Genomic DNA, 12,355 nt, shown 5'->3' with positions numbered 1-12,355 from the left:
TTTTCACTTTGTTCTTCTATAAACTTTTATCCCTAGTCTACTTAGCTCAAAGTTTATAAGTTAGTGTTTCCTTTTTTTTACACACGCATACACACACATACACACACACACACACACACACACACACACACACACACACACACACACACACACAACACAGAGGTTTGGTGATACAAACAGGAAAGATAGATGTACTAACACATGACACTCTTACTCCATGAGTTACTCTGTTGTTTCTGCTAAATAATAATATATGTATATGATGAAGATGTATCATGGCATGGCACCTTGGGCAAGTACCTTTTTGCTATAGTCTCAGGTCAACCAAAACCTTACAAGTGGATTTGGTATATGGAAACTGAAAGAAGCTGTGTGTTTGTACCCCACCACAACTTGACAACTGGTGTTGGTGTGTTTACATCCCTGTAACTCAGTAGTTCAGCAATAAGAGTCTAGAATAAGTATCAGGCTTAACAAAAAAAACAAGTACTGGGATTGATTAATTTGACTAAAAATTCTTCAAGGTGGTGCCTCAGCTTGGCTGCAGTCTAACAACTGAAACAAGAAATAGATAAAAGATATATCATCATCACTTAACACCCGTTTTCTATGCTGGCATGGTACACTAGAGAGCTGCTCCAGGCTATTTTGGCCTGGTTTCTACAGATGGATGCTTTTCCTAGTACCAACCACTCCACAGAGTGTACTGGGTGTCTTTTATATCTCACCAGCACTGGCCATGACCACGATTTCACTTAGCTTAATGTGTCATTTCAAGCACAGTGATTCACCAGAAGTCTCTGTCACTTGTCATAACCTCCCTTAGACTCAACATTCAAAGATCACATTTCACCACCATGACCCACGCCTTCCTGAATCTACCTCTTCTGCAGGTTCTTTCCACAATTGGAGATTGGCACTTCTTTATACAGCTATCCCTGTCCATATGCATTGCATGACCACACCAGCACAGTAACTCTTGCACACTACACCTGATGTCTCTTATATCCAATTTTTCTGTTAGGACACTTGGACTCTGTCGTATGTGCATACTGACATTGCACATCCAGTGGAGCATGGTTGGCTTCATTTGTTTCAACCTTTGCATGTCCTCTGTAGTTACAGCCCATGTTCCATTGCCAAGTAGCATGGCTGTTTGCATCAGGCATCTGCTTTTCACTCTGAGGGAGAGTCCCTTTGTTACCAACAAAAGTAGAAGCTCTTTGGACTTTGCCCAGCCTATTCTTATTCTGGCTGCTATATTCTCAGAGCATCCTCCTTCACTTCTGATTTGATCACCTAGGAAGCTATCTACTACTTTTAGGTACCTCCCCTCCCCCCAGTATTGGACAAAGTCTGTTTTTTTGTGCATTCCTTGTGTTTATTGTACTTGCACATCTGCCATACATAGAGACTACTTTCTTTAATAGTGCTTTACCTCTTATGTGTCCATAGCTTGCACTGGGTACACCTTATGGAGTTTCTACCTGCACCTTTTCTACATATCAAGCAGGGCCATGTCCTTGAAGAGATTTGTGACTTGTCTGTTTTCCTATTTATCTTTTACTTGTTTCAGTCATTAGACTGGCCATGCTGGGGCACTGTCTTCAATTTTTAGTTGTTGAATCAACCCCAGTACTTCTTTTTTAAGCCTGGTAGTTTCTTTTGCCAAACCACTAAGTTACAGAGATGCAAATACACCAATACTGGTTGCCAAGTGGTGGTGGAAGGACACACACACACACACACACACACACGATAGGCTTCTTTCAGTTTCTGTCTACCAAATCCAATCACAAGGCTTTGGTTAGCCCAAGGCTGTTGTAGAAAACACTTGCCCAAGGTGCTACACAGTGGGACAGAACATAGAACCATGTGGTTGGGAAACAAGCTTTTTTTTACACAGCCATGCTTGCATCTAGACTTTGCTTCAATATCTGAAATTTCGTCTGGTAGTGATTCACCTATAAGAGCAAGATCATCTGCATAGAGGACCCCCTAAGGACAGCCTGTCAAATTCTGTTATGGCTTGGATAACTATGATGAGTAAGAGGGGTTGAGAAGCAATCCTTGGTGAACTATCTGTATGCTGAATTCATTGCTATACTCATTACAAACTTCCACCTTACTGACAGCATCCCTATACATGGCTTGAATAACTCTCACCAACCACTCATCTATCCCTAGCCTCCACATTGACCACCAGATAAGGAAGCAGGAGACCCTGTCAAAGGCTTTCTCCATGTCAACGAAAGTCAAATACAGAAGTTTACTTTTGGCTAAGTATTTTTCCTGCAGCTGCCTTATCAGGAACATAGCATCAGTAGTGCTTTTCCCTGGCACAAAGCCAAACTGCATCTCATCTAGATTAACTCACTTCTTAATTAGTTGAGCTGTGATCCTTTCTGTAACTTTCATGACTTGGTCCAGCAATTTGATATTTCTGTCTAAGGCATCACCTCTTCCTTTGTAGTAGCTGACAATAATGCTGCTGCACTAGTCATTGTCCCTCATGGACAATATGATTAACTATACTGGTGACCAGGTCATATCCCACTCCGCCAGATATTTTAAGTATCTCAGCAGTGATTCCTGGTGGGTTGTCTTCATATCCTTCATAGCTTTATTTACCTAGCTACTGTCTATTCGGATAGCTGGTCACTCAGTTGGGTCCACTATAGCCAGACTCTCCTTCTCCTATGTGTTCTCTACCTTTAGCAGCCTTTCATAGTAACACAAACCTCTTTCTTTGCACATGGTGGTTCAACTGCAAGTGAACTACCATCCATGCAAATGCACTTCTCTCCTACCATATCATGATTTTCCCTGAAAACTGAAACACCTCGAGCTGCTGATCCTTTTGCTGCAGAACATCGGCAAACTTCTTCCTTTCTGCTTTTTCCCTGGTTAAGTATACCTGTCTCTTAGCTACCCTTCTACCTACATGATATTGGTCTTTGCTACCACCACCCTTCCAGGCCTGTTTCTTTGCTCTAATGTCCTCTATATTACGTGTCTGTAACTCCTCTTCCTTCTCGTTAAATGACTCCTTCTCATTAAATCACTCAAAGGATGCTAAAGCTTTCAGATCCTTCTTTTCTAGACTGGCCTCCTTTTTAGAATCCTTCTAGCCTGTAGTTTGAAGTTGCTAATGGCCAACCTATGCTGAGGGGTACATTCACCAGGGAAGGTCTTTGCATTTATGAGTAAATCATGTATCTTGCTTTCTGGTGAGAATGTAGTCAATCTGGCTAGCTTGGCCACCAGATTGATAAAGTGACTGGCAAAATTCCTGAAGCTGTATATATATATATATATATATATATCATCATCATCAACCTGCATGGGTTGGATGGTGTGATAGGCGCTGGTCAGGTAGAAGACTAGTCCAGGCTACTGTGTCTGTTTTGGTAGGGTTTTTACTGCTGGATGCCCTTCCTAACACCAACCACTCTGCAGAGTGAACTATGTGGTACCAGCACAGGCAAAGTCAGTTTTAGCATGGTTTTTACAGCTGGATGCCCTTCCAAATGCCAACCACTTTACAGAGTGGACTGGATGCTTTTTAAGTGGCACTACCACAGGCAGGTTCACCTAGTGATTTGCATGACACGGAATTTTGGGAGGAGAAGGGTCTTGGAGGAGGGGATATTGTGCCAGATAATGAAAGGTTAGAGTATAACAGTGAGACAGAGAGGCAGAAACAGGTGTCTTGCTATAGAGGAGGGGACATTAGAGGCAGTGATCCTGTGTCAGATGGTGAAAGGTTAGTGTGTGACAGAGGGACAGAGAGGCAGAAACAGGTGTCTTGCTATAGAGGAGGTACATGGTTACTTGGCCAGAAAGAGAGAGGGGGTAGAGAAAGGGAAAGAGAGAGCACGGGGAGAGATAACAAAAAAAGGATAGAAACAGGTGCATATACATGTGTGTGTATGTGTTCACATATATATATATATATATATATATATCATCATCATCATCATTTAACATCTGCTTTCCATGGGTTGGATGGTTTGACTGAGGACTGGCAAGCCTTCTGGCTTGTACCAGGCTCCAATCTGATCTGGCTAGGTCCCTACAGCTGGATGTTCTTCCTAACGCCAACCACTCCAAGAGTGTAGTGGGTGCTTTTTACATGCCACTGGCATGAGGGCCAGTCAGGTGGTACTGGCATCGACCATGCTTGAATGGTGCTTTTTATGTGCCATCAGCATGGGAGCCAGTCCGGCGGTTCTGGCATCAGCCACGACAATGATTTCACTTGACTCAACAGGTCTTCTCAAGCACAGTTTATTGCCCAATGATTGAAAGGTACTCTTAAATGGGCCCGTTATGCTACACTGGCATAGGCTATGGTTACGGTCTCACTTGGCTTGCCGGGTCTTCTCAATCCCAAGGTCTCAGTCACTCATCATCACCTCTGTGAGGCCCAACATCTGAAGGTTGTGCTTCACCACCTCATCCCAGGTCTTCTTGGGTCTACCTCTTCCATAGGTTCCCTCTACTGCTTGGGTGTGACATTTTTTCACAAAGCTGCCCTCATCCATATGCAACACATGACCACACCAGCGCAGTTGTCTCTCTTGCACACCACATCTGATGTTTCTTATGTCCAACTTTTCTCTCAGGGCGCTTACACTCTGTTGTGCATGTACACTGACATTACACATCCATCAGAGCATACTACTTTATTTGCATACTAGCTTCATTATGCATGGCCCATGTTTTACTGCCATGTAGCAGGGTTATTTGCACACATGCGTCATATAATCTACTTTTCACTCTGAGTGAGAGACCCTTTCTTACCAGCAGAGACCCTTTCTTACCAGCTCTCTGAACTTTGTCCAGCCTATTCTTATTCTAGCAGCTACATTCTCAAAGCAACCATCCCTGCTACTGACTTGGTCACCTAGGTAACAGAAGCTATTAACTACATGTAGTTTTTCCCCCTGGCATGTGATGGAATCTGTTTTCTGCACATTTTCAGTGTTTATTGCCCCTGAGCATTTGCCACACTCAAAAACTATCTTCTCAGTTAGCCTTCCTTTGATATTGCTGCACCTCGTATGTGTCCATAGCTTACACCAAATGCATCATACGGAGTTTCTACCTATGAGCAGGGCCATCTACCTGAAGGAATTTGTGATTTGTCTGCCTTCCTACTTACCAAAACTTTGTTTTTTGCTAGGTTGACTCTTAGGCCCTTCAATTCTAGACATTGCTTCCACACCTGAAACTTCTCTAGTTCTGGGCATGACTCAGCTATTAGAGCAAGGTCATCAGCATAGAGAAGCTCCCAGGGGCATCTTGTCTTGAATTCCTCTGTTATTGCTTGGAGGACTATGATGAATAAGAAGGGGCTGAGGACTGATCCTTGGTGGACTCCTACCCCTTCTTGGAATTCTTCACTATACTTGTTGCCGACCCTCACCTTACTTACAGCACCCCTGTACATGGCTTGTACAGCTCTCACTAACCACTTTATCCCTAGTTTTTGCATTGACCCCTGGATAAGGGATCAGGGGACCCTGTAAAAGGCTTTCTCCATGTCAGCAGAAGCCAAGTACAGAGGTTTATCTTTGGCTAGGTATTTCTCCTGCAGCTGTCTTACCAGAAATGTAGCATCAGTGGTGCTTTTACCTGGCACAAACCCAAACTGCATCTCGTCTAAACTGTCTCTCTCCCTAATTAGTTGGGCTATGACCCTCTCCGTGACTTTCATTACCTGATCCAACAACTTGATACCTCTGTAATTATTCTTATCTAATACATCACCTTTACCTTTGTAGCAGTTGACTATGGGGCTGCTACACCAGTCATTTGGTATGACTCCTTCATATATCACCTAACTGACTATACAGGTGACTAGACTATAGCCGACACTGCCAGATATTTTGAGCATCTCTGTGGTGATTCCTGATGGGCCAGGAGCTTTCCTGTCTTCATACCCTTAATTACTCTATCTACCATGTTACTGTCAATTCAGATAGCTGGTCCCTCTGTTGGGTTGATATTTGGCAGACTCTCTTTCTCCCATTCATTCTCATCATTTCATAGTGGTGTCTCCAAGTCTCTCTCTTTGCAGCCTCATTAAATGCAAGTAAACCATCATCCATGCGGACACATTTTTCTCCTATGACATCATGATTCTCTCTCACACACTGTCTTGCAATACAAAACACTTCAAGTGTTTGGTCCTCGTGATGCAGAATATTGGCAAAATTTTTCTTATCTGCTTCCCCTCTGGCTAAGTAAACCTATTTCCTGGCTTCCCTTCTGGCAGTCTAATACAGTTCTTTGCTACCACCATTCTTCCAGTCCCTTCATGCCTGTTTCTTTTCCTTAATGGCCTTGTCAGCTATGTTGTTCCATCACCACATTACCTTGGATTGAGAGGAGACTTTGCACCATCCACAGATCTGTTCAGTAGCCCTCAACAGGTTGTCCAGTAGGAACCTCCAGTTATCTTTCACATTATCCTCCTCTATTTTGTCAAAAGCTTCAAGTAATACATCTCTAAATCTCTGTCTATTTACAGGATCCTTAAGCTTCCAGACCCTTCTTTTCCATGCTGGTTGTCTTCAGGACATCCATTTAGCCCTGATCCTGAAGTTGCTAACTACTATCTATGTTGTGGGGTGCATTCTTCACCTGGAAAGTTTTTGGCATTTATAAGTAGCCATCTTTCCCGTTTCCTGGCGAGGATGTAGTCAATCTGACTAGTATGTCCACCAGACCGGTAGGGGAATAGGTGAGTGAGAGGTTTCCTAAAGTTAGTATTACAAACCATGAGATCATTTGCATTGCAGAACTCCAGCAGCTTGGTTCCCTCCTCATTGCGGGAACCAAAACCATAGCCACCATATACTCCATGGAAGCCCCCTGCATGTTGTCCAACAAGCCCATTGTAGTCGCCAGCCACAAAGAGAAGGTCCTTGTCATTTGTTGATGAGGTAATCTGCAAGAGAGTGTCATAAAATTGGTCTTTCTGTTCATCAGGTAGTCCTGGCTGAGGAGCATAAGCCGAGATAATGACTGCTAATCCATGTTGCAGCACTAATCTAAGCCTAAGTATTCTATCACAAACTTTGATTACCTCGATTACCTTATCAACTCATTTCTCCACAAAAAGTATACTCAAACCCCACCCTCATCAGTGTTCCCTACCGAGAAAATCTTATACCTATGTTCTTCGCTTGTGAGGAACCTAGCAGAACTTCCTCTCCACCTTACTTCTTGAATGCAACACAAATCTACACGTCTCCGCTCAAGCATCTCAACAATCTCACCAGACCTACCTTTCAATGTGCCAACTCTGAGGGTGTGGAAGTTGTGGGCCCATGAAATAATGGGATGGGGGACAGCAGTGTCATGTACCTGAAAAGAGAGTTTGCATTTTGCAGAACTCCTAAACATACAATAACCTTCAACCTGCATACACTACACCATCATTTTATGTGCGACATAATCACTTCATTGCATAGGAGATAAACACTAAGTAGGGATGGGGGAGCATTAAGCCTTTGGAGGTATTCAGGGCAAATACATCCGATAGAGGTCAGAGGATAAAGACTTCTGGTACAGGTGGTGGGATGGGAAGGGTGGGTGCACCACGAAACAGCAAACACTCTGGCTGCTGGTGTGAAAGAATGGTAATAATAATAATGAGATAGGATTGGGCATTTGCATTCTTAACTAGAGCTATAGCCAACAGTTTTCAGTTAGCCAAACTGTGACAAAATTAGATAAATGAATGAATAACAATAATAAATGAGCAAGAAAGAGAGGGCGAAAGGAGCAAGAGAGAGAGAGTTGGATTAAGCATAGGAATCTTAAGTTTTTCACTAAACGTACGGCATGGAAGACAAAACTGTGTTTACATAGATAATGAAATGAAATAATGAAGTAATTATAATTTGTGCTGTAAAAGAGGTTTTAGATGTGTGCTAGGTTGGAAAACAAAGTTGCTTATCTAAACATCTTCTGTCTTCTACTCCGTGTGGCAAGATATTAAAATATGAGATAGAGGAATCTGAATGAGCTAGTTTATATAGGGTGGGATGGGGAGCAGAGGTAAATTATTGAGAGAAGCAAGTGGTTAACAGAAATGAGAGAGAGGAAAAGAGAGAGAGAGAGAGAGAGATTGACCAGAGGCTAAAAGCTAGGTTGGTCAAAGGCAGACTACAAGGAGATGGAATTTTTGGGATTTAGGTAACATAATTAAACGAATGGGTTTAGCATTGCCACTGCCAGTGTGAAAGAATAGTAATAATAATAACGAAATAGAACAGCAAACACTCTAGCTGCTGGTGTGAAAGAATGGTAGTAGTAATAATAATAATAATAATAATAATAATGAGATAGAATTGGGCATTTGCTTTCTTAACTAGAGCTGTAGCCAACAGTTTTCGGTCAGCCAAACTGTGACAAAATTAGAAAAATGAATGAATAGCAATAATAAATGAGTGTGAGAGAGAAAGAGAGAGAGTTGGATTGAGTGTAGGGATCTTAAGTTTTTCTCTAAACATACGGCATGGAAGACAAAACTGTGTTTACATAGATAATGAAATGAAATAATAAAGTAATTATAATTTGTGCTGTAAAAGAGGTTTTAGATGTGTGCTAGGCTGGAAAATAAAGTTGCTTATCTAAACATCTGTCTTCTACTCCGTGTGGCAAGATATTAAAATATGAGGTCGGGGAATCTGAGTGAGCTAGTTTATATAGGGTGGGATGGGATGGGTGGGAGCAGAGGTAAAGTGTTGGGAGAAGCAAGTGGTTAACGGAACTGAGAGAGAAAGACCGACCAGAAGCCAAATGCTAGGCTGGTCAAAGACAGAGCACAAGGAGGCAGAATTTTCGGGATTTAGGGTAACATATATATATACAGTGGTATCTTGACTTATGAGTGTCCCAGCTAATGAGTTTTTCATGATACGAGCTGTCTCTTGGCTGATTTTTTTGCTTTGAGTTGCGAGCTAAAATTCAGATTACGAGCCAACTTCAGATACCCCACCGCTAGTTGACATAATGAACGCCGTAACATCCGCCCAGCATCCCATGTCTCACTCGATAGCTAGACAGATCTGCATATTAGCAAGTGCGAAGATCATTAGTAGATCAATAGCTAGACAGACATTCTTGTTAGTAAGTGTGAAAATCGTTAGTGGATCATTAGCTAGACGGATGTTAAAATGCTTACTTAGTCATTGCAGGCTACAGAAGCATCAGTGTTGTGCTTGCAGTTATTTTGCAAAACTTTGTTTTTCCAACCATGAGTCCAAAGAAAGTGAGTGTGAAGGACAGTGGTGGGAAGAAGAAGCAGATGATGTGCATTGAATTAAAGAAAGAAATTATTGAAAAAACATGATCAAGGTGTGTGTGCATGTAGTCAACATGGCGAAGCAGTATGAGCGTAGCACTTCTACAATCTGCACCATACAGAAGCAGAAGGAGTCGATAAAGGCTATAACGCCAACCAAGGGTGTTATATTAAATTTTAAACAGTGGACATCTATCCATGAAAATATGAAGAAGCTGCTGATGGTGTGGTTGACGGAGAAGCAGCTTGCAGGATTTTCCATGACGGAGGCTATAATCTGCAAGAATGCATGAGCTATTTACGCTGATTTGCGGAAGCAGACCCCAGGCATTTGTACAGAAGAGGCATCAGGCGAGCCATTTAAAGCTAGTCAGGGCTGGTTTGAGAATTTTAAAAAGAGGACCGGTATTCATCACTTTGTCAGGCATGGTGAGGCAGCGAGAGCAGATATGAAGGCAACTGAGGATTACCTTAAAACTTTTGCTGGAATTATAGCAGCCAAAGGATACATCCCCCAGCAAGTCTTTAACTGTGATGAGACAGGACATTTTTGGAAGAAGATACCAAGGAGGACTTATATAACAACAGAGGAGAAGAGGATGCTAGACTACAAGTCCACGAAAGATAGGTTAACCCTCACACTGTGCACCAATGTGAGTGGCGACTACAAGATTAAGCTGCTGCTCATTTATCATTTAGAAAAATCCAGAGCCTATAAGTCACATAAGAATCAGAAAGAGAAATCGCAGGTTATGTGAAGAGCAAATTCAAGAGTTGTGTCACCAGGTAGTTATCTGTGGAGTGGGTGAATTTGGTCTTTGGTCTTGATGTTAAAAAATATCCCCAGGAAAATAACTTACCCCTGCAAGCCCTTCTTGTCCTGGACAATGCACCTTCTCACCTTCCGAACCTCAAAGATGACATCCTTGAAGGGTGCAAGTTTATAAAGGTTCTCTATTTTCCACCCAACACCATCTCTATCCTGCAACCTATAGACCAGCAGGAGATTTCTAATTTCAAGAAGCTCTTCACCAAGCACCTGTTCCGCTGCTGCTTTGCGGTGATGGGGAACACAAATCTCACCCTTCAAGAGTTCTGGAAAGACAACTATTACATCAGGAAATGCCTTAGAATTATTGATATGGCCCAGCAGGGTTTTACAAAGAGGACCTTGGCCTCTGCATGAAAAAAAGCTGTGGCCTGAGGTTGTGTTTGAAATGTACTTTGAAAGATTCGAACCTGAAGCGACAGTGGTGGAGGAGATTGTATCCCTTGGCAAGTCCATGGGCCTTGACATGGATGAAGGTGACATCAATAAGCTCATTGAGGAGCACTCTGAGGAACTGACAACAGAAGAGCTAAAGGAGCTACAGACACAGCAGCACACAGAGATTTAGCAGGAAATAGGTGATGCAGAGACGATCTCTACAAGTGCAATGAAGGAAATGTTGGGAATGTGGAAGAAACTTTCAGACTTTATTCAAAAGAAACACCCCCAAAAAGTTGCACCTGGGCGTGTGACGGCACTATTTTATGACACATGCTTAACTCATTTCAGAAACACTCTGAAAGTGACAATGAAACATTCCTTATGCATGGCAATGAAACATCAAATAAGATTCAGTTACTCAGTTCAGACTTTCTCCTCCAACTCCATCAGCATCTTCAAGTCGTCTGATCTCCAAGATAAATGCTGTACTTAATAAAACCAATTTATTGCAGTACATTCTGTTGTATTGATTTTTTTTATACAATATTTATTATTTTTAAGTACATTTTTCTTATTTAAAACAAGTAACAAAAAAAATTGTGGTGTTTGGTGGGCCTGGAATGGATTAATGGCATTTCAATTCATTGACATACGAGTAATTTGAGTTCCGAGTTCTGTCATGGAATGAATTAAAGTCGTAAGTCAAGGTACCACTTTATATATATTACATGTGTGTGCGCATGCATGCATATATATATATATATATATATATATATGTATAGGCACAGGAATGGCTGTGTGGTAAGTAGCTTGCTTACCAATCACATGGTTCCGGGTTCAGTCCCACTGTGTAGCACCTTGGGCAAGTGTCTTCTACTAGAGCCTTGGGCCGACCAAAGCCTTGTGAGTGGATTTGGTAGATGGAAACTGAAAGAAGTCCATCGTATATATGTATATATATATGTATGTGTGTGTGTGTATATATTTGCGTGTCTGTGTTTGTCCCCCCAACATCGCTTGACAACCGATGCTGGTGTGTTTACGTCCCCGTAACTTAGCGGTTCGGCAAAAAGAGACCGATAGAATAAGTACTACGTTTCCAAAGAATAAGTCCTGGGGTCGATTTGCTCAACTAAAGGTGGTGCTCCAGCATGGCCACAGTCAAATGACTGAAACAAGTAAAGAGTATACTAGCAGAAATACCCGGTGTTGCCTGGGCTAAAGAAAATAATGAAATTTAAAAACGCTGTCTAGATTACACAGGTCTCAACTACTAGTAACTGAGATACCAACTTTCTACATAATTCTGCAACCCATGCTAGCATAGAACATAGATGTTAAGTGAAACGTGAAAAGAAAGTGGCATCTTGGGCAAGTGTCTTCTACTTTAGCCTCGGGCCAACCAAAGCTTTGTGAGTAAATTTGGTAGACGGAAACTGAAAGAAGCCTGTCGTATATATGTATATATATATATATATATATATATATATATATATAATGTGTGTGTGTGTGTCTGTGTTTGTTCCCCTAGCATTGCTTGACAACCGATGCTGGTGTGTTTATGTCCCCGTCACTTAGCGGTTCGGCAAAAGAGACCTATAGAATAAGTACTAGATGTACAAAGAATAAGTCCTGGGATTGATTTGCTTGACTAAAGGCGGTGCTCCAGCATGGCCGCAGTCAAATGACTGAAATAAGTAAAAGAGTAAAACAGTAACTCATATATCTGTATAAAGTAAATACACATTGGTCTAACTTATTTCATAGCCAAAAAACATGTACAGATTATGAACAATGAAAGGCCATGCATAGAGTACACTCAC

The 12,355-nt window shown here is 41.9% G+C and overlaps 1 protein-coding gene across 5 annotated transcripts in view; it reads left to right on the top strand.

The window, feature by feature from the left end:
* Nucleotides 1-12,355, top strand: part of LOC106873352 (BTB/POZ domain-containing protein KCTD5) — a 192,375-nt gene that overhangs the window by 22,076 nt on the left and 157,944 nt on the right. The window contains exon 2 of one of the 5 annotated variants that reach the window (XM_089358640.1): nucleotides 3,599-3,707. The exons of 3 other annotated variants lie outside the window; for them this stretch is intronic. In XM_089358640.1, the coding sequence (XP_089214766.1) occupies nucleotides 3,599-3,707 (109 nt within the window). Of the gene's footprint in view, nucleotides 1-3,514; nucleotides 3,708-12,355 lie in introns of those variants that run through there. One more of the 5 variants, XM_089358639.1, reaches the window with a different exon arrangement.

Source organism: Octopus bimaculoides, chromosome 10 (genome assembly GCF_046866305.1).
Source record: "Octopus bimaculoides isolate indiv1 chromosome 10, ASM4686630v1, whole genome shotgun sequence".
Lineage (NCBI taxonomy): Eukaryota > Metazoa > Mollusca > Cephalopoda > Octopoda > Octopodidae > Octopus > Octopus bimaculoides.
This window is presented reverse-complemented; position numbering and strand designations above follow the sequence as displayed.